The sequence below is a fragment of the Rhea americana genome, unplaced genomic scaffold (genome assembly GCF_003343005.1).
Source record: "Rhea americana isolate MKP2758 unplaced genomic scaffold, rheAme1 scaffold_2, whole genome shotgun sequence".
Lineage (NCBI taxonomy): Eukaryota > Metazoa > Chordata > Aves > Rheiformes > Rheidae > Rhea > Rhea americana.
Window position 1 is genome coordinate 8,453,442 of NW_028186149.1, and position 22,330 is coordinate 8,475,771.

The following is a 22,330-nucleotide window of genomic DNA, read 5'->3' on the forward strand; positions in this document are numbered from 1 at the left end:
CACATTTATAATTATGTATTTCTGAGTAGGGAACTGCAACTTAAATATTCACACTCAATAACAAAAAGCATCCCTTTCAGACTGACTTAAGACCATCTCTAATGCACAAACATTTAAGACACTTGTAGATAAGAACTGGGACGTTAAACTGAGGTCTTACATTTTTAGACGCACAGGTACTAATACTCCCTGTATTCCCTGATCCATAACATTTCCAGGTGGCATCAGCCCACAGAGCATGAACAGCCCTTCTTTCTAATGCTTTTCCCTCTCTACTGCCAACAAGCTTATTAGTGAGCATTGCATGACTTCGGGGTTGCTATTTCACAGTCCAAAGACTACAAAGCTTTTGCAGTTATCATTTGCTTTTTCTTTGTATTTATTTTCTCTGTTGGCCTGGCTTCTGTGACTGAGGTGAAAACATGCAAAGAAGCTCAATGCCCAGCATGGCTTTATTCTTTAGGTTCATTTCTTTTAGCAGGGAAATATTCAATGACTCTTATATACAATTTCTAAGTCATATAGGTAATGACAATGCTCACAAACTTGCTGTTGTTTTATAACAGCACTCACACATTCAGTGGTATAGAACAGAGAGAGCACACTGGTGAAATGGCATTCTCCATTCATTTGATCTTAAATTCATCAATGTATTGCAAACACCCATTTGGATAAGCCTTCCTCGCACTCTTTCCCACCACCACTCCCTTCACTACGTCTAATATATCAAGGATATTGAAGGTCACACTTCTAGCCAGAACTTCCACAGTTCTAGTTACATTAGGTGATCTTACCATTTCCTCCTGCAGTCATGCCAGTTCCACTGCTGCACAAAGCCTGATATTCAGCTGGAAAAATATTAAAATACTTACTGGAAAATTCTTTTTTAGCTCATTGATTTCAATATATAAATTAATTATTTCACAGAAATAACACGCCTTCCCATAATTCTAAAATTGAGCTGTATGTGTACCCTCACTATCTTTGAAATATTTTAGCAAAATCAGGGATCTGCATCTGCTGATGAACATGGTTGAGTAGAAATTTCATATGGTGAACTGATGTATTGAGGAATGATGTAAAATTCATGCTGGCCTTGAACACATATGAACTGTAACACCTTTACAGCAAGATTTTCTAGAACTCATGTCAAAGTCCAAGTCCTTGCTCAAAGTACACACTCAAAGTGACCAATGCTTTCCTACAAATCTAGAACATAATATTGTGCATGTAATTCCACTTAGCAGGAGAGCTTGCAAGAATTCATACCAAACCAAGACTCCTTTATCCTTAAGGATTATCCTTAAGGAAAGGATTCCTTTCAGAAATTTTTTTACATTTCTGACACGATACTTCTCTCTAAGAAATCCTCTCCTTTCCTGCCCTACTCAAAGTCCAAAGAAGTAATATGTTTCATCCTTCACAAGATGGCATTTTTTAACAGTACAAGAGATGGCAAAACAACTTGGGAAAAACAGCTTCCACATGTGCAAATGTTCTGCTAAATTAATTCAAATATAAAACACAAGTTAATGATACCGATTTTGACATTTACAGAACGTTCTAACTCTATTGTACACTAAGAAGGTCCTAGTGATAGCAGCAGCWGCTGCTGGAAAAGCTCCTTCCTATTCTGGCAACATTTCTGTAGCATTTTGCTATTCAGAATGACATGGCACACTGCAAAATGGTGGCTAGCAAGTTCCCTCTGCAGAGTTCACATCAGTTCAACTAGTCTAATTTGTTCCAACTGGTTTTGTCTCCCTAATGCTCTTTATAAAGCTGTCAGTTAAACTGAGATTTAGAAAATAAGTCTGTAGGCAAAATACCTTTGCCTACAAAGCAGGTAACAAATTAGCACGAGATGCTAATGGCTCCTGAGCTACATATCAAATGGTGTATTTTGTTTATAGGCAACAATATATTTGATAAGTGAAAAGAATCATTTGGTAAAGTTGGCCTTTAAATGAGCTTCCTCCATGAAACCAGGGTGTCTCATTTACTGGCTTCAGGAGAAGGACCATGTCAGCATGCTGTTCCTGTAAGCAGTGCTTTCTTAAAAGCAGTTCTTGTCCGTATGAATGATTAAGATTGCTATCCCGCCAGAGCACAGTCCTGTTCAGACAACAATGCTTGGTGGGGATTTTGGTGAGAGACTCAAGTTTTCTGAAGTCTTAACTGGGTTTCTATTTTCATGCTGACTATTCAAAGGTTAGTTACCATAAAAAAAAGATTTCAGATCATCTGAATGATCTGAAGTTCAGACAGCAAACATCTGACTGACAGGTGTACATAAGAATTTGAATATGTGAATTACTCAAGATACTCCCATGAGATGTGAGTAACTCACATCTATTAAAATAGAGATGACTGTATGAAAATCTGGTTTGATGTAATGACTCTGCACCAGATCTTGGCATTTACTTATGCCTCTCATGAAACTGTCTCCTGTACTCTTCCAACATGCAAAATAGCAGATTTCTCAAAATATATATAACATGTTGTATGACAATTTAATCATCAAGCTTTAAGAAGTATTGTTAATACAAAACTGCATTTTACCATTCTAAAAATAATTTGACAACACAAAACTTAGGTTAGAATACATACCCATAAATATGCCATACCTGAATTTTGCGCTGGGCAGGGCTGACAGGGCTCTCCAAAGGCATAGTCAGTGCTGGCACAACAGCACTCTGATTTTGTAACCGCACCAGTTAACGGTCTCACGCATTGTCCTCTCTTGTAGCCACCATAGCATGTGCTTCGCATATGAGTATCTGAGGAAAGAAATCTCTCTTAATCATTCCATAACCAATTGTAGGGCCATAAATTTCAACATCTATTAAGTCTAGCTCAGGAGTCATAAACACTGCAAAATAGCTGTCAAAACAAAACATTGTTCACCATTTCCTGTGCTTCTCACCTACCTATACCCTCAGAGTGAGAAATTTTTCTTCTTCGGGCCCTTAAGAGTTCAGACACACAAGCTACTTACTATATTTAATGATTTAACATGCATTAGCAAACTACAAAAAAAAATCTCTGTGGGCTTTAATCCACAGCAAACACAATGCATAATGCATTAGCTTAAACCTGTTTTATTGACCCTGTAATGCCTTTTAAATTCCTATTTATTTTGCAACAAAGTACAGAAATGATTACCATAGCTCTGCTGACTATGGCAACTGTCAACTGCAATAAATCACACACACATCTGGGCTCAAAAGTATATGAAAAAAAAAACCATTTTTCATGACCACTGAACATTAATGACCGTTTCCTTAATGGCGATAGTTATGGCACATTATTAAGATGGCATATTAAAAACAACTTGTAAACTGAACATTCAGGGGCAAACCTTAAGATATGAGAAAACTTCATCTCAAAATACTCAGGAATGAAGGCTTACATTTTCTGTGGGTGCCATGAGTGCATATGCATCTATATATAGTTATCTTCTATGACTACTACTTTGTATCATAGCAAAAATATCTTCCAGGGAGCAGGGCAAATACTGCTTCAACCTTGAACTAGCAAGCAGACATGGGAATAAGGGGCTATTCCTCTGTCATATCACAGGGATATTAATCTCCTACAACTCAACAGGGGCTTGGTGGCTGCATCCCAGAGCTGGAGCTGGGTCTATCTCAAAACTTCTGGAAAACCTCAATGCAGTTTATTTTATTCTCACCGGTAGAGGATTAACTTGATTTTAACATTATTGTCTTTCCCCTTCTCAAACTTGTTAACTGTCTCTGATACATCACGGTTAAAATCACTCCTAGTGGACATCCTACAGTAGGCCCACTAAAGGGACACTAGAGCTTCTGTTTTAAATTTATACCTGATAAAAAAAAGAATAGGAGAGGAAAAGACTCACAAAGAAAAGTTCACAAAACGTTTGGGGGGGGGGAGAATTGCTGACCTCTGATCTTTCTTCTGTAAAAATAAGGAAAAAGTCAGTAATGCTATTCCAGTGCATGAGATTTAAAACCTATTTAAAACACCTATCTTTTAAGGACTAGGGCTGATATTTGTTACTTTTTAAAAACTGCCCCATAATGACTATGAAACACATTAGAAATATCTCAAACTTCTTTTGGTTATGGACAAATACAGAGAGGTGGAAAAACTGATACATCCTATTTTTAAAAGGATAAGGAAAACTAACTACATTTTGGAGGTTAATGACAAATCGAGAATTTCACGTGGGCAGAAATGGGGCAGATTCTCACCTCCTCAAAACCGATACAGTAACACTGACCTACAACAGAACTATGCTAGTTTACCTCATCTGCTTACATGGCCCACATATTTTTTTTCCTTGAAACACAAAGGGAAAGAAAAAAGAAGGAAGAGCAAAATTAACTATTACAATAAATATCCCAGAGCTGTTAGTATCCACTAGTGCAGTAACCCATTACACTAAGACCCACCAATGAAACTCAGTCTAACTCGCATCGATCCATCACTCTAGCATTAATGCCTTGACATTGGCTAAATGCGATTCGCCTCCTGTTGAGCTCGTCTTACCGACACACACACGTCCGTCCAGTCCTACTGCAAGGCCAGGGAAGCATTCACATCTGAAAGAGCCATCAGTATTCACACAGCGCCCATTCATGCATATTCCAGCTGTCTCACACTCATCGATGTCTGTTGGAGAACAGAATGAGCTTTATTAGAAATTAAATGACACCATGTTCAATGCCTGGCTGAAACGTGCATTTGTGTAGCTTATTTTCAGCTGAAACCTGTATTTGCAGCTTTTTTTCAATCTATCCTCTAAAAAATAAGAAATGCAAATGAAAATTGGTTCAAATAAAGGTTTTGTTAAGAACAACGTTACCTCGACCAGTAACATGGAAAAGGAGAATGCAAAGTCAGGAGAAATAGATAAAAAACAATTTTGCTCTCCTTGGATTTTCCTCCTGCTCAAGCGGCTACCTTTTCCTGGTTTGTTCCCCAGAGGTACATCCTCCAAAATAAGGATCACGAAGGCAAAAATGTAATTGGAAGGAGGAGGAAACTGTGGTTGCTAAGACGAAGAAGTTGTGTAGTGTTTAACATGACATCCCCTTCTGGGTTAACAGTTAGTTTGTGCTGTAAGAAACCAGTCCGGATGGCAAATTAAATGTTTGAACCCTCTTATGAGGTGCCTTCCCAAGGCTATCAAAGAATTTTCCTCCCTTCTGCTGCGGATTAGTTTTTGGACACAGGTCAGACCCTGCCTGCATGTAGTGTCTCCCTGATTATCTGCACAACAATTGGGTTTTCATATCGATGCTCATTACAGCCCTTTCTGTTAACTTCCAGTGGACAGATTGCACTCCAGCCTTGAAAGGAATTTGTTAATGATTTGAGCTCTGAGCAATTGCTGAGCATGAGATACCGTCCTCACCCAACAATAGGACACGGAACAATAAGGCTCTTAGCAATGAAATACAAGAATAAAACCTCATAGTATTAGACTGTTACAAGGGGATGTCAAGTAAGTCAAAAATTTTATAGCCTGTGTATCCTGTTAATAGTAAGAGCGTTCTCTAGACAYAGAGAACATGCCATTATTTTATAAGTGATTAAGAAAAGGAGTGTTTAAAATATTGTTTGGAAGTATGTATAACGTTTATAAAATAATCACTTCATAACAACTCTCCATAATATATACAACAGACAGCACGTGTGACAATTTCCTTTTTTCTGACCTTAAAAGGGCAAATTGAGAGTGAAACACCTCTATGTTTTACTTAGTTTGTGTTGTTTGGCATAAAAGATGGCTTATATGATCCAAGATTCCTTTTTCAAACTGCATTTTAAAATAGAAGTTATACTTAAGTACATGGGCTCAATTAATTTCAACTTTATCCTGCAATCTTTTGTTCCATTTCAGACAAATCTTAAATTCTTTTCCCACTTTAAATTTAGTCCTTACTCAGTGTGAGTAAAAACTAAGTTGTGACTTCAAATTGTGCTCCTGCTGCTCAAGAGCAGAGATAGGTTTTTAGCTAGACAACATTGAACTCCTTTGACAGAAACATGTTGTATTAAAAAAAAAAAAGTTGACATTCCTTTTAAAAATTACTTACAGAAACAGACAAGTAAAATTACATTTTTTCCCTTTATTGTAGTATTTTTAAACAGCATTTTGTAGTCTAGTAAAGGATGAAATCTGATTTACAAATGTGTTGAAAATATTGTCATCAACATTTTACAGAAAGGTGAAGTGGGTCACTTAAAATCACACAGAAATCCTGGCTCCAATGAAGACAGAGGCAAAAATCCCTCTGATGTTAATGGGGCCAAGATTACATCTTGTAAATCAACTGCATATGCAGGCACAAAGTCCAAATTTCTAACCCTGACAAGGCTCTGTGGCAGAAGTTGCCATTGTGACAACTTCAACAAATACTAGCTGTTTTTCGCCAGAATACCTGATTCTCAACCCAATTCTGGAAAACCATCCAGTGGATTCATTCTCCATGTCCAATTCATCCTTGCCTTTTGTGCTGCGCTTGCTCAGCTGTGCCAGCTGGGTACAGTAAGTTCTCTAATTCTGACCAGGAAAAATTTACTCAGACTAGTAAACTGCCACTTTCAGTTGCCTTGCCATAGCTTTAAATCTGGGGAATTACTGCTTGGTCTAAAGATGAAACAAATAATGCTTTAAACCTGCTCCTGCCTGATGCAAGTATTTTTGAAAAATCATCAGCACATCATCAATGAAAGAAGCTAATGGTGAATAAGCTTAATGTGTCTTGTATTACAGGGAATACACAAGACTGGTGTAACATTCTTTTTTGGCATGTTAGTTCATAAAGCCTGAGTGGAATTTTTACCAGGCAGCCAAGCTTATGCCCTGTATTTATACTTAAATTCCAAYTTTATGGAACTAAGTGTCAATTACAGTATCCCTAACTTTGGGTTAAAATTCCTGTTACTATTTCAAAATTCAGCTTACAGTGCATCAAATGAGATTTTTATAAGAGTAATATGTTGCACATTGCAATTCTTATGTTCCTTTGCTGACTCCCTAAAGAATTTGGACAAAAATATATGTTCAATTCCATATCAAAACTGCTCAGGCAGGTAGCCAATTTGCTGCAGAATCTAAGTTTGCGCACATACATTCCTAGTATGCAAGAACACTAAATGCATGTGCAAGAACCAGTTTAGAGTCACAGCTCATGTAAGATATAAAAATATCACATACACAAACATATCACAAACAAATTTAGGGTGTGTAGTGTGAAAGATCAGTATTTCAAATCCTAACTGCTCTGTAGGCAGAAATTATTTACTCTGTACATTTGGTGTGTACAGAGAGGACTCAATAAGGATAAATATTACAATGCAGAGGAAAAGATATTACTAAGGATGAATCTTTTAAACTTTTGGTGAATTATTAATATGACCAAAGACATTTACCCGAGTTGTGCTCTTTCTAGCCACTACATTCCAGGGAATTATTTCATGATACATTGGGGGAGTGGAATAAAGAAGATAAATAAGAAGTTGGAAATAAGTATACTTTGGGTGTCAAGGTCTCTAAATCTGGTTTGATTTTGACCCAATAGCAATTTCACACATAATGAATGTTTGCATGCTCATTCATAGAGAACAAGGCTTACTGCGAGTGTTGAAAAGCAGTGGGAGAAAGCCTTCATTTTACTATAAGATCTGTTCCAACTTTCAGTAGGAATCAGTTGAGTTGCCTGCAATTTTGGATAATTTTCAAGTATTTTCCCTTTGATGCACAGAAGTAACATTTCTCTAGGGCCAGAAACCCCTTTTTGGCTGTATCCATTCTCCTGTTTAGCCAGGAGGTATGCAACAGAGGCCGTGAAGTCGAGAATCCCAAGTTTGGKTTTTAAAGACTGTTAAGTAATTTATGTACCACCTTCTTGGATGGTATTTCGCTGCACAGACTGGTTTAAAAAAAATACCAAAAGATGCTCAAGGCAAAAATCAGTATAAACTTTTGCGTTGAGCTGAATGAGTGAGTCACATTACTGCTACCRACACACAGACCAGCCAGTAGTCTTTGGGAACACAACTGGGTGATATACCAAGGCCTGGCGGGCATCGAGCTCTTCCTCTGCCAAGTCTGAGACCAAGTCTCACTTCCCTTCCCCACACAGGCCAGCTGGAAAACAAGCCTCAACAAAATACAGGCATACACCAATCATTTGGAAATCTGGTGGGGGTGGAAATAAAGCTGATTGCTCTAAGTATATGTAGGCTGTGGCCAAAACAGAGAGTAGATCTAAGCTGAAGAGACACTTGCAAGAAACCACATGCTTATTTGTTTGAGAAATTAAAGGACAATTCTTTCTTCTGATTGAAACAACACTATTACAAAACAAGAATAGGGTCTTCTCTCATACAAAGTATGATTCCCCTGCTGTGTCCAAAAAGTTGGATAACACTGGCTTACACATTTAGTCCAAAAGGTATCAAATGCAAGAGAGGTTCCGGAAGTTTTACCAATTTATTGGACTGGTTTGGATCTAAAGCCTATGTCTAGACACTGTGCAGTTCAGATCTAAGACTGGTACAGTGTTCAAGAAGCAAAGGATTCAAACTAATTTACCTTTCATGTCAGCAACTCTTAAAATATATTATTAATTCAAACAAGTAATTTTGCTACTGCTCCTCAGAACAAGCTGCTGCTGTGTGATCCACTGTGACTTTTTTTTTTTTTTTTAACTTACTAAAGTGTTAATAAACACTTTTGTGGCCTTGATTTCGAGAGTTAAAAGATGTTAAATTTTTCAAAAGAAAAACTGTAGGTAACTTGGCACAGCACTGTTTACTCCTTATTTCAACTTCATCTCTGTGCCTATAAAACTTGCCGAAACATGAAGATTTATATACACAAAACTTCCAGTTCCTGACGGGACTGAGCGGAAACTATGACGACACAACTAGCAACTGAACTACTGCAGTGTCTCCCACAGTGAGGACTGCTGAGCTAGTGCAGCAAATGGGAAAGGCCATTTTGCAGTGGCGCTCATGTCTGTGTCTTGGTCACACAGGGTGGTAGGCTCTCCTTGGAGATGCTGTATTGGCTAGGAACACCAAGGTAGGAATAGRAGAAATACTCAAGAAAGACAATAAGCCAGGATGTTTGGGTGGCCAAACAGAGAAAACATTAAAAGGCAAAAGACAAAGAGCAAGATATACTGCAGCCAAACTGCAAAAGACCTCATAGGCAAAAAACAGGGGTTTAACTAGGTCAGATCACAGAGACTTTGATCAAAGAGTATTTCCCACTGGGCGGTTAGGGCTGTTGCTCAACACTGTGGAGAGGACAGAATACTGTCTTGCACAATGACAAATCCCTCCAGCTGATTAAAAGAGCATATCTGACCAGAACTCTGCCCAGTACTTCTTGTCCCCAAGCATCATTGTGAGGAAACAAGATGATTCTTGAAGCTACCGGGGCATATGACTCACAAGCTTTGCAGGCTAGTAATTTATCATGCTCACCTCGGCAATAACGTCCATCAGATGCTAGCTGGAACCCTGGTTTACAAATGCATTTAAAACTGCCATCTTCATTAATGCACATCCCATTCAGGCACATGTTCCTTATGCTGCATTCATCCATATCTGAAAGCACACATAACAGATAATGGTCACACTGATAAAGCAGAACTCCTATGGATTATTCCAAAAGATAAATCTTAACTCCTTTTTTTGGTTGTCAGTGTACATGGTAAGCGTCACCATATGATGGGACATACTGCACTATCCCAGAGGATTCATCAAAGCAATGACTCAGGTTTTTTTTACCAATGAATCAAGAACATACAAAGGTATGCATATAAACACAGTAAAGAGAATGAAAAACAGATGAGAGACTGGACAGCTTAAGAACTGCCAGTTGGTAAAAACCTTAAAAAAAGTGAGAAAGGCTGAAGATTGAATTGAAGATGATTTGCAGTCTTGATGTAAATAAAAGGCAGATTGGTAGCAGCCTCCATTTGGAATGGTAAATACAATTTTGTGTTACTAAGAACACCCAAAAGGGCAGGAAGAGGCATTTGTGTTATGAGTGCAAATTTCTGTTAGCTCTGTTTGGCGAATCTAAGATTTGTGATGCACCAGACTTCCCACTGCAGCACTGAATTATGCAGTAGCGCACTGCATTCTGTTAGCATTTTTTCATCAACTTCAATGAAAAAAAAAAAAACACTAACCCTTCCCTATATTCAACACAACAGGCTGCATATGAGGGTACTTACTGACTATTCATAGCTTTATACTGACATTATTCACACACTGACCTAATGCCATAGCATGAAGGATTCATGTAGGAAAAATGGAGGACCCAAACACTGCTTTTCTGAACACCGTACAATCAGCCACTCACACCAAAAGAAAAGAGAGTACAGAAAAATTTGCTTTTGGTTTTGGTAAGACATTATATCTCCTTGGTCTTTTTTTCGTACTACTGCTAATGAAGCCAATTTTGGACATTATGTCCCAAAAAATCAGCACTATCTACTCGTTTCATCTAAAGGACTACACACAGCTGCATTAAAGTATGGCACAATCCTATGGTCTTTACTTATTAGTGTGTGTGCACATGTATTCCTAAGAACAAAAATCACTGCATTACAATGCCAGAGATGAAACTGTTTCATAAGTGGATGCAACAGACATTCTGGCAACATATGCAATGGAATTAAAAATGTTTTACCAGACTGCCGATGTCCTGGTTCTTATTACTATTAGCACATGGTATTTGGTGGGAAACAAAGAAATCAGGAATCAAGCTTTTTCCATAATATATTCATTTCCAAATACACTTAGTCAATATAGTTTCATAATTATATATTTAAAAAGGAGTTTATAGTGCTAAACCATATCTAAAAAAGAGTCAGGAAGAACAGTCTTAAAATGTCTGTCTCTACCAAGGATTAACAGAATCACTACTAGCACATAAAATCACTGGATCATAATGACATTACAATATATTCAGAATCGTGCTATTTTCCTTAATATTGCAGCTGTCTTGGACAGAAATTACACTTCTAGACATGGTGTGTTTTCTTTTTACTTACAGGCTAAGTCAGACAAAAATAATTTATGACTTTAAAAAAAATCGTGTATCTATCCCAACCAGGAATTTTGGCATTAAGTCTTCAAGCTGAATCACTGAGATAGTATTCTGCCAAAAATGTTTCTAAGAACAGTGCTTGAAATTCCTTTAACGTATGAATAGATCATTGGGAACTCTCCCAAGGACCTTGGGAAGCATGATAAAGAACATTCTTCTTTTTCCCCCCCTTTGCTAAAGGTCTGGGAGGTAGGAACACATCAATTATGTTTACAAATTTTTCTTAAAACAGTTTTTATGGGTCAGATCAGACTGCATCTACATAAAGCACATTGCTAGTCACCCAGTAAGATCCCATAAAGCATGCTGTTAAACACACAGTAAAAATCAGGCAGCATGTGACTTGTGCTCCGTTTTATAATGTACCACTCCCATCAAAGAAACTACATTTTGCGATAGTGGTATGTGCTATTTCTCCTGTTGGACAGACATCCTGTTGAGAATTGCCAAGCCAAGGCTCCAGAACTGGCTGCAAAAGACAGTTTACTTGCCCTCCCAGATACAGCAAATGGTATTTAGAAATTTGATTCCTTGCTCCTTCCCCCCACTCCCCACCCCCAAGAGGTCTTTTTATTTTTCATTGAAGTGAATAATCTCTTGGAAGTGTAATTATTCATATAGAGTGATTTCAGAAAAGTCTTACCTTCACAGTTTTTCCCATCAGCTGCCACTTGAAAGCCAGCATTGCAAACACAGTGAAAACTGCCATCTGTGTTTATGCATCGTCCATTATTACAGATACGACCGTTCTGTAAACATTCATCAATGTCTGAAAGCCAACCAAAAAGAAAAGTAACATTTTGAGGTTTTTTMATACTCGTGAAAAACATTCACCCATTCCCTCTTTCACCAGCTCTTTAACCCTACACAGAAACTGTATTTACCTGAAAATAACTCGCTCTGATTTCTGTAACTGAATGTTACAGAGGTGGAGAATGCTCTTCAGTTTGAATTTCAAGCTGCTGTTAAAGAATTTCAGTGAACATTACCCTGCTAAATCAAGATTCAGTTCCTTTTAATTGACTTTTTGCATTTTGTTCCTCATAAAAATGTTTTAACTAAAATTTAACTTAACAAAAGCTAACTATTGAAGAAAAGAAGGGGTAAACTTGTCTTTTGCTGTTGCTTTACGACGCAAAAAAGTAAGAGGAAAGTTTGAGATTTTCCACCTCAAAAGATTTCTCCTGCTTGTTTTATATTTGAAACATCAGCTCCTCATTTCCCTCTCTCTGCAGGAGGTGCTTGGCAAGTTCTTTGGAGGACCTGAACAGTGATATCACACAAGGCTGGCAGTTCTCCCTCTCCCCTAAACGAGGGGAGAGGAGATGCTGAGACAGACTGTCTAGACATTTTTTAGATTGCTCAGTGTTCTTCATCAAGGCCTGGACCATCTCCCAGAGATTCCTGCACAGAGGGGACTCTGCTCACAAAGACCTCAACAAGCCCATGAAGATGCACCCTCTATAGCACAACCACACTGTTTTCCCAAACACCCTGAAGATGCCCTTCCCCAAGCACTCTCTGCAGAAGGGCATTGCTGTATTCAGGAAACAGGAGAGGACAGATCATCCTCCTGAACTGAGCCCCTGCTACCTAGACAGGTATCTGAGGGAGAACTGACACCTCTTGAAGTTGTGAATATACATGTGCTTTCTCATCAGCATGGTACTTGTGGAAGCTGCTAAGCTGCTGGAAGCTGATAACTAATCATAGCACTGACAGCCTTACTCATCTAAGAACTTAATTAACAAGCTCGTTCAGCCAGAACTCTACTAAAGTTTTAAGAAATCCAAATTACAGTTGAATCAGTAGCTTGCAATATAATCTGCAATTTTTAGTCAGTTATCTATCAGACTTATCCTATGGAAGAATACCACCCATGGAACCTCAGAGGAAGGAACAGATAAACATCTTGTCATTATGGACATTTTGTTTTCCAGGAAGGGACATAAAGAACACCTGACATTTGTAAAAGTGTATCAACGCAGACATATTTGTTGTGGGGAAAAAAAAAAAAAACTCAATATACAAAGTAGTCATCCAAAGTAATTTTACTGCAAAKGTTGATTTTGGCAGGCATCACTGCTATATGCACATTTTGCCAACTGTCCCCCACCAGACTTTTTCTTTTTTCCTGGTCCTAAAAAATTGTTCAGAAAACAAAGGTTCTGCATATCTTAGCACATTGTGAACTGCCTGTCAAGTAAGCAGAGTTCCAATAGACAGCAAGGGAACTGTTAAGTGACCACACTTTAATGCCATWAAGCTACTGGGCTTCTGATGATCGAGTGTTTATTTAATGAATCAGTCAAATTAAAAGCGTGTGACAAAAATGACTCATGAGTAAATTCATCACCAGTGAGGCTCCACTTCAGCACTCCTTCACCACTACTCAGCTGAACTATGAAGATGCTTCTGCAACATGGCTGTTTGGCAGGCTATTAGGTCAAATATTCCCAGTGACAAGCCGCAGTGGTGCTGGCTCAAGTCTTCCTGGACTGGACGAAGTTTCTGTACCACAAATACCCATTTCTGATTCACAAAGAAGAAAACTCACAGGCTAATACAGGGAGTTTTCTTCTCTAGCTTTTTAGAAATRTGACTAATGATTGAGAAGAACTCTCTTCCCTTCATTTGCTAATACATGGTTATTCTGCCCTTCCATCTCTGATCCTTTCCTGTATTTTATGTAGTATCTCATTAAAGCTAAAAGATCATGAACAGTTTTTTCTTTTAGCTCATATCTGCCAGATTGTTGACTACATGAGAATATTCAGTTCTTCCCCTCACTTGTTTYCTCTAAGGAGCACATGCTACTGTCCTGCTTTTGTGGCCACTGCTGCTCACTTTACTTCCTCTTGTGCAGTGATACACCCTACCGCGTATCCCACCTGTTTGCTAAATAAGCGCCTCAAAAAGCACACGTTGTAACTACATGGATAAAACAAGCCCTTAGCTATGCTAATCATTCTGACTTAGCATGAAAAAAAAAAATCTCCCACTTGAAGTGAGAATGTCATAGTAAGAGTTAAAAACTCCTTATAGAAGGCCAGAATTGTCAAATTATCCCATTTTTCTTCACAGTTTCAAGCATTTCCACTACTATTCTCTACTTCAGAATAAGTGTATGCCAAAGGAACCCTCCTTTTAAGGCAGAAGGGAAAATATAATGAAGGTAAGTTGTGAATTTGAGCACTCAAACTTATCCTATTTCATCTAGATGCTTCATTTCTTCTGGAATATTAAGGTAGTCAATCACCCCCTGACAGAAGTCTCTCATATCACTTAAACATAATGGAGTGTATCTACCTTTGCAGCTGCAGTCAAATTCACACCTGGAACAGTTTGGGAGTTTGTGCCTGGTAGAGGGCTGAACAATGATGGGTTAAGCGGTCCCCATTCCCATAACAAGTTAAGATGAAGACCAGCAGGACTATTGTCCAGCCTGTTCTCTGAAAGTGCCCATAATGGAGATTTCACAGGTTCTCCAGGTAGTCTCTTCCACTGCTTCACCACTTTTCCATCTTATGTAAGCTTTCATTGCTGTAATTTACATTGAYTTCCACTCTGGACTGCAGGCAGGGAGAACACAGAGCACTGTACTCTTATATTTACCCATGGGAAGACTTATGTTTCCTCCCACCTCTATTAGTCTTTTAACAGCCTTCTATAGGTAAAGGGCTACTCCAGAGAAGGGGTGTTTAGTTGTCCTTGAGATGCCCAAGGAGCAAAATAAAAAAAATGTGTGAACAGTTAAAGAATACAAAACAAAACAAAAAACACCCCCAAACCAAAATCTCTCTTCCACCTCAAAGTCAAAAAAGTTTCTGCGCAGGACAAAGTGTCTTTTTTCTCAACTCAGTCTGCGAACAGCCAGCTCAGGTAGGTTAATCATTTTGAAAGAGCATTTTTTACTGCCATATATGATTTATTAAAAAAAAAAACTTATTTAACATGTATTAAATTTTGCTTTAAAATATTTTCTCTCTTGGTATGTATACAATAGTACAGATACATCTATGAAACTACTTTACCTCGGCACTCTGTTCTAGTTGGTGTACTCTGATATCCTATACGACACTGGCATATGTAGGATCCTTGGGTGTTCACACAGTCTCCACTGATGCATGGATTCTTCTCACATTCATCAACATCTGTAAATTACAGACAGTATTTTGCCAACTTAGTATTTTACTAAGACATTGGTTGAAAGGTAGTCGTGTCTATATGGTTATTTTATTGTTTTGCAGAAAAGTAGCATTCTGTAGTTTGGAAAGAAAGGGGCAGCTAATCCTTGCTCCTGTCATCGTRTTCTTGAAGAGTTCCAAAATCAAAGGACTCAAGAGCCCAGTACAATACTTCTTATCACTGGAAAAAGGACTTGCAGATCTCACTAAGGCTGAAGTCATGCTCCTTATTGCTTTTTGTTTTTTCTTTTTTCCCCCAGTAAGTTCATTTGTATGCTCAAACAGCTGGCAGATTTTTAAACAGGTCATTTTAAATCACTAATAAACACATTATAATCACACATTAGTAAAATAAGAAATCCTTACCTCTATATAATTTTGTGACAAGTTACAAGATATTAAACATTCTCTTAAAGGCAAAACTGCAGTAAAAATGAGTTTGCATTGGAAAGTAATTACTTTTTGCCATCTTTGTAAATATGAAGTCTAGTCTATTTACTGCTGGCTTTTTTTAAGAGAAACCAATTAGGGTCATTACATTGTGTGGAAAACTTTTATATGTATGTGTGTGTGTGTGTGTGTGTGTGTGTGTGTGTGTGTGTATATGTGTGTGTGTGTGTCTATATATATATACACACACATATATAATTCCACTCTCTGATTTATAGCAAAAAAAAAACACACATACCAATGCATTCCCCTCTAACATCTAGTTGGAATCCTTTGTTGCACTCGCAGCGGTAGCTCCCAGGAGTAGGAATACAGCGTCCATTAAGACAGAGATGTCGGAATAGCTGGCAATAGTCAGTGAAATTCACCGGCAAGATCACTGAAATAAGAGATTTGGAAAAATATTTTAATAGTCCATCATAATCATTTTATGTAATCTGCAACTTGTGCAGCATTTTCCATCAAAAGTCAAGAGTTACCTTCTATCTCAAYGCAAATCACATAGCAAATCAGCATTGAGAGGGTTGTATCTGAAAACAGCTAGTAATCACTGACTTTTTACTGTGACAAATCTGTTTTCCTCTTCCGCAGGACAAAAGAGGACTGACTGCCCACATTTAGGAACAAAGGGGATGCAGGGCACTGTAGAGACTCTGTAAGAAGCTAACAGTAGCAAGCGGCAGCCAGGCAGCAGTTCAATTATCTCACTGTTTATTGATAGCAGAGAGAGAAGACAGAGGGATAACCCCAGAAAGTAAGCTTATATACAGTCTTTGGCAGGCCGATGTGAGCTGGCTCTGTCCATGCTCCCAGCTCACCAAATACTGCAGCTACCTCAGTGCAGTATTAGGCCTGAGTTAATAAAGTTTGCCTCTTGGGCTTATTAGCTCAGCTTGGTGCTGAACTATGGCTAAATAGCTTCAATTGGTGCCCATGCAAGCAGAGCCTGCACAGAACATGGATGACATGAGCTTGTGTTTACTTGAAAAGGATTTGTGGCTATGCCAAATGATTTCAGATGCCTACTGTGGACTATATGGGGACYTAGTAAATTCTCTGAACAAAGGACAGAATAAGGAACATACTGGTATCCTGCTCTGGCTTCCTCCTTGCTCTAGGGAAAGCTAACCTATCCATCTTTTTCCCTAAAAACGTTCATTCTTCACATTGGCTCAGCCTCAGTGTCCAGCCAACTAATACTTCTATCTCTCCATTTTCTACCTAACCAAGCAATAGTGAGGAAAACAACCTGACAGCAGCTGCTTTCTCTCAACTAAATTCTGCAACATAAGTAGCCACCATAACTGAGCTGAAGAGCTGCAGCAAAGCTAATAACATTCTTAAAGTAATGCAGCTATTACAACACACCGGCCTTTGTAAATACAGTGAGAAAGCAACATTGGAATCCTAACTCAATAGGAAAAACATTACCAATGACGTACACTTACTGTAAGATACCTGGTAACCAAGCTATGATTAGGAGAATACACAGAGACTAGAGAGAGATACAAAAAGCAAGCAAGAGATACCAGCAGCTGCAAGGAGCAAATTGCTCCTAAAGACGCATGTTTTCAAAGAAGCTAAATGTAAACAGCACAGGAAATGGTTAATATTTCTGCTTACCATGAGGTGGTGGAGCATGAGATGGATAAACAATTTCTGGCGGAGGGACCAGAGGAGGGTAAACACCAGGAATAACTGTATCAGGAGGGATGATGTCAGGACGGCCCGGAGGAAGGTCAGGTCTTGCTGGCAGCATAGCAACTACTGAGCACAATTTGCGATACTCATCTGAAACAAGAAAACACAAACACCGTTTTAGACTCATACAGCCATTCCATTTAATCCAACCATCCCTCTTTTCACACAGTGAAATTTCCCCCCTTTTCAGACTAGCAACAGCAAATCTTAAACAATCTGGAAAATCTGGGGCTATGTCAGTTTTCTTCAGAGTAACAARCTTTGTTCTGTAAATCAAATCATTCATCCAAAGGAGGAAGTCATGTGGTCTGTCAGAAGACCACTAATAAAAAGATAACATCACTGATATTCTGTATTTTGAAACATAGTAGGGAGGGAGGGTCCTGATCCTAATCTATTTAGTCTACTTTCAGGCAAAATCTTTGATGAACTCAGTGGCAAGTTTACCAAAAGAAGGACTTTTGGACTTGATCCCAAGTTAATTTAATATAAAACTTGCCACAGAGTTAGAAAAATAACGAACAAGGAAAAACCCTGGTTTCAACTAGTCTCTTAAAACTTAGCTTCCTTAACAAAGAAATATATGTATAAGCAATGAGGCAAAACCAATTAGAGAATGAATATACTAACACTATCTTATTGTGAAAGTAAGATTTGTCAATAAAAGCATAAACCAAATTAGGTACAATCAAAGGAGTCTAAACAAAGAGAAACTGAGTCCAACCCACACCGAATTCATGCTTCCCCAGTGCATGGGAAAATAATCTTTTGCTCTAAGCAGTCTGTGCTGAGTGTTATACATTCTTCTATTGTTCCTCTCTATAAGTGGCATCTGCCCTACTGCCCCATTTTTCCTCCTGCACCCGATTCTTTTGTCTTTGGGAAGTGTGGGTTTGGAATGTACAATCCAAAGAATGCACACAGAGTATCGCAATTAAAGACCACATTTCCAGCTGACCTAATTCATGTCCACAATTCATGGGTATACAAACAACTATTTGTGCAGTCAATATCTTTGAATTTCAAAACTTTAATGTTTATGGCACAACAGGGGAAAGGAATTCTATAATGAAAACAAAACGCTGAGGAGATGCATGAAAATAAATTCAGTGTTTGGAGAACTATGAGGTATTAGGTAGGTATTTCAGCCTTCAGCACTTTTATATCCTATTTCCACCTGTAAAACATACTAGACACTTTTCCTAAATCACAGTGGAATTGATAAATGATAGTGTTTCTAACAGTCAATTCTCTAGCCAACCACTCTCTACAAAACACTGGTTACTCATTTTGAAAGAAACAATATATTTTTTTTCCTCTAGATTGGTAATGTCCAATTATCCAAAGTCAATCCACCAAGAGCCTAGGCCTTCCACATAAAAAGAAGTCACGGCTCTGTAGGTGGCCATCTATTGAACGGAGTTAGCACACATGAAGGAGCTGTTCAGGTGAGAATACACACTACTATATTCCTGAGATACCAGTTTTAAAGCATTTATAGTGTCAGTGGTGAACCCTGTCATTCCTTATAAATGATTATAGCTGTGTTATGCAATGAAATACAGTGCAAGGCCTTTTTATTGCAACTCTAATCTCCATGTGTAATTTCTAGCAATAAACAGCCCAATTTACAGTAGCATCTGGATCTGCTGCCCACATTAGATATGCAACCACTTGGTTAAAATGTGTAACTATACTACAGTAAATTTCCATCTTAGATTTGGAGAGACTCTGACTCACTGGTATCCTTCACTTAGAGCTCTAAATTTCTCATCTTGCTCTCTGGGATATACTGAAGAATGACTGAACTTGATTGAATAAGGTCAGCAGTATCTTGCATATATGCAAGCTTCACAATCTGCTCACCATCTTCTCTAAATTCAAATTTCACATTACCTGTGGATCTCAATACATAGCGAGGCAACAAAGCACAGAACACATTTTGGAGACAGTAAACGGAGTAACATAATTTAAATAAAATCATGTTTACTGATAAATTTAAGGAAATAAATGGCATCTCAGGAAATTTAAGAAAATAAATGGCACCTCAGGAAACTGAGCATGAGAGAGAAGAAAACCCCATTTCCTGGTGGGAAAAAATTCCAGGGGGAACAAGAATCTATTAGAAGGATCTGGAGGAACCTGAAGCTACAGAGCATTTTGAAAATAAAACCTGAATCAAACGAGGTCACATTTAGGCTACAAAATGTTCACTAACAACAGATAAATTCCTTTGACTATGATAGATTTAGCTCAGTTGTTTAAAGTATGGTGCTAATAATGCCAAGGTCACAGGTTTGATCCCTGTATGGGCAACTCGTTTGAGGGTTGGACTAGACGATCTCCAGAGGTCCCTTCCAGTCTTATCAATTCTATGATTCTATGTCTGTGTGCAAGCCTGAGCAACCTCCTCTTGTCCAGCTCTGGTTGGACTACACARTCTCCAGAGGTGCTTTCCAACCTCAACCATTCCATGCGACCCTTTTTGTAATTAAAATATTACAGATAAAGGAAAATCACTGCCTAAGTCAGTGTTCAATCACCCTTGTAGGAATATAGGTGGATTCATACCAGTAGATCTGATCGGACACATTTCAGGAGCGCTCACTGCACCAGAAGACCAGCATCGGCCGCTGTCACAGCAACACTGCATTTTGGATAAAGGCTGTGGAAGCTGGTTGCCACAGCGCCCATTGGTCAGAGAAGAGAAGCAGTATCCAGGACGTATGTCTAGCAAGAGAAAGAAAAGGATATGTCATCATTAGTCCAATGAAGTATGTGACTTTTACAAGAGACAGTGTTTTTCTTACATTATCGGAAAAATAGCACTTCTAATATTAAAACAATCAGAAAGTAGGAGGCAGAAAATCTGAAAGATCTAGAAAATATTTGGGCAAATTGGGATTCACTGCAGGTGTAACACCTCCTATGTGAAAGCTGAAGTGGAATATGTGACAGCAATATATTACAGTGGGAAATGTGTATTTAGTAGGTAATAAAATATGCTTCAGTGCCTTCAAAGAAAAATTCTAGTATCATCTCTATTAAAAGTAGTACCAGATCAATTCTGTTCAAGCTGTGGTTTGAAAGCAACTGATATATAGTCACTTACGGCATCACAGCTCCCCAAACTATACTTAATTTTTCATTAGTCTCAACTTCCTCAGCTGAAGTATGCAGTGATTTGACAAGATACAGTCTTGCACGCAAGAAAGAGGAATGCACTCTAAATGGTGCCATCACATTGTTTATGGAGATGGGTTGGCTTCCTGTCTGAAAAGGGCAAGAATGTGCTGTAAAAAAAAATCCCATACCCAAATTTCATACACTCAGTTCAAATAACATTTTACAGAGATCTCCTAGCTCAGAGAAGGGGCAGAAAATGTGGATGGCAGCAAATAAATAAATAGAATAATCTGAAGCTTTGAGTAACTTTCACAATAAATGTCACATCATGTCAAGTTCCACRTAAGTTGTGGTATGATTTGATGCTGGATGATAAACTAGACTATGTTTGTTTCTAGAGAACAAGAACATTTGCTGTCAAAATGCAGAGGAAAAAGTTGCAGACATAACATTACAACACAAGTCAACAYTCTCTAAAGAAACAGCATCTCAGTTAAGCATAGTGGAGTTATCTGCCTAATAACTGTGGTTTTCAGAGGTTACTAGCTATTCTAATGGATATAAAAAAGCAGGGACATTTCTTATCATTTTGAGGAAATTGAAATATAGTGATATGTTGGGAGAGTCTTTGATGGTTCTGCCTTTTACTAACTGGAACCCTGAACATGGTTACTACTGGCAGTACAGCTGAGGGAGTCAGTTGGCATTTGCTTCCAGAGTTAGGTCCTTCTTATAATGGAAATCTGGAATGGAGAAGATCTTTTCAGTTGTGTTACTGGTCCTCCATTTCCTCCTGGTACCCAAACACATGTGCTCCTTAATCTACCATTTTAAAATGAAACAAAGCTTTGAGGTAGACTGCTCCACGCTGCATTTGTTATAGTTTTCTTCTTCATATGCTGTGGAGAGCTATGCAGATGCTCAGGGTAATGAAGGGTGCATGGTAAGGAAGGGAGTCCTCTAACCGACTCTACCATCATCTTCTCTAATTCATCCTTCTCAAATTTGGTAATGATCAAGTTTTGAAACCTGTGAAAGCATAATGGGCAAAAGGTAGGGAAAGGTTCTGCAAAAGGCCAGACCAGAGAAAGGAGACAGACCACAGACTGAAAAGAGAAATAAAGAAATTCAGCAGCTCTGTATTATTTCTGGACTTCCCTGGCCCTAATGCCTAAGTCTTACGATTCTATGTATTTATTTTTATTTTCCCAAGTGCACGATGGGCCATAGAAAAGTAAACACACAGGAAACATCTTTGTCTACCCACAATTTCAAGAGCTAATCAAAACCTGTATCATTAAAAAAAACCCAGAAATTTGTGTGAATAATGCCAAATCTTTTCATACTCTTAATCAGAGGTGACTTTTTCCCTATTTCTTGTTTTTTTTTCTCTTTCATTTTTAGTTGCAAAAAGGAAATCATACACAAAAAAAGGGTGGGTAAGAATAACAGGAAAAAACTTCTTTCTGTTCCAGAAACACAAAATCATTTTCAGCTTTTAAAATTTTATTATTTTTCATTTAAAAAAATAACAGGGTATTTTGAAATGGTAAAAAATCACCATGAACATAACTGTTTCAAGAAAAATGAATCCTTTTTTCTTTTCTTTTTTGAATAGAAGAGGAAATCACACAGTAACATTATGAGCAAATTAATTTATGCCATCTAGAAGTGTGGGCCAACAGCTCTCTTCATCGTGTTCTCTATGTACCTGGGTTGAGATGTCCTGCTTTCATTT

General features: G+C 38.2%; 1 protein-coding gene across 1 annotated transcript in view; it reads right to left on the reverse strand.

The window, feature by feature from the left end:
- The window catches only part of FBN1 (fibrillin 1), a 142,150-nt gene that overhangs the window by 67,956 nt on the left and 51,864 nt on the right, over nucleotides 1-22,330 (reverse strand). Inside the window, exons 8-16 of the mRNA XM_085303420.1 lie at nucleotides 20,038-20,196; nucleotides 17,389-17,556; nucleotides 16,004-16,144; nucleotides 15,163-15,282; nucleotides 11,772-11,897; nucleotides 9,493-9,615; nucleotides 4,537-4,659; nucleotides 2,628-2,780; nucleotides 795-848 (exon numbers count right to left, since the gene is read on the reverse strand). Of these exons, the coding sequence (XP_085159546.1) occupies nucleotides 795-848; nucleotides 2,628-2,780; nucleotides 4,537-4,659; nucleotides 9,493-9,615; nucleotides 11,772-11,897; nucleotides 15,163-15,282; nucleotides 16,004-16,144; nucleotides 17,389-17,556; nucleotides 20,038-20,196 (1,167 nt within the window). The remainder of the gene's footprint in view (nucleotides 1-794; nucleotides 849-2,627; nucleotides 2,781-4,536; nucleotides 4,660-9,492; nucleotides 9,616-11,771; nucleotides 11,898-15,162; nucleotides 15,283-16,003; nucleotides 16,145-17,388; nucleotides 17,557-20,037; nucleotides 20,197-22,330) is intronic.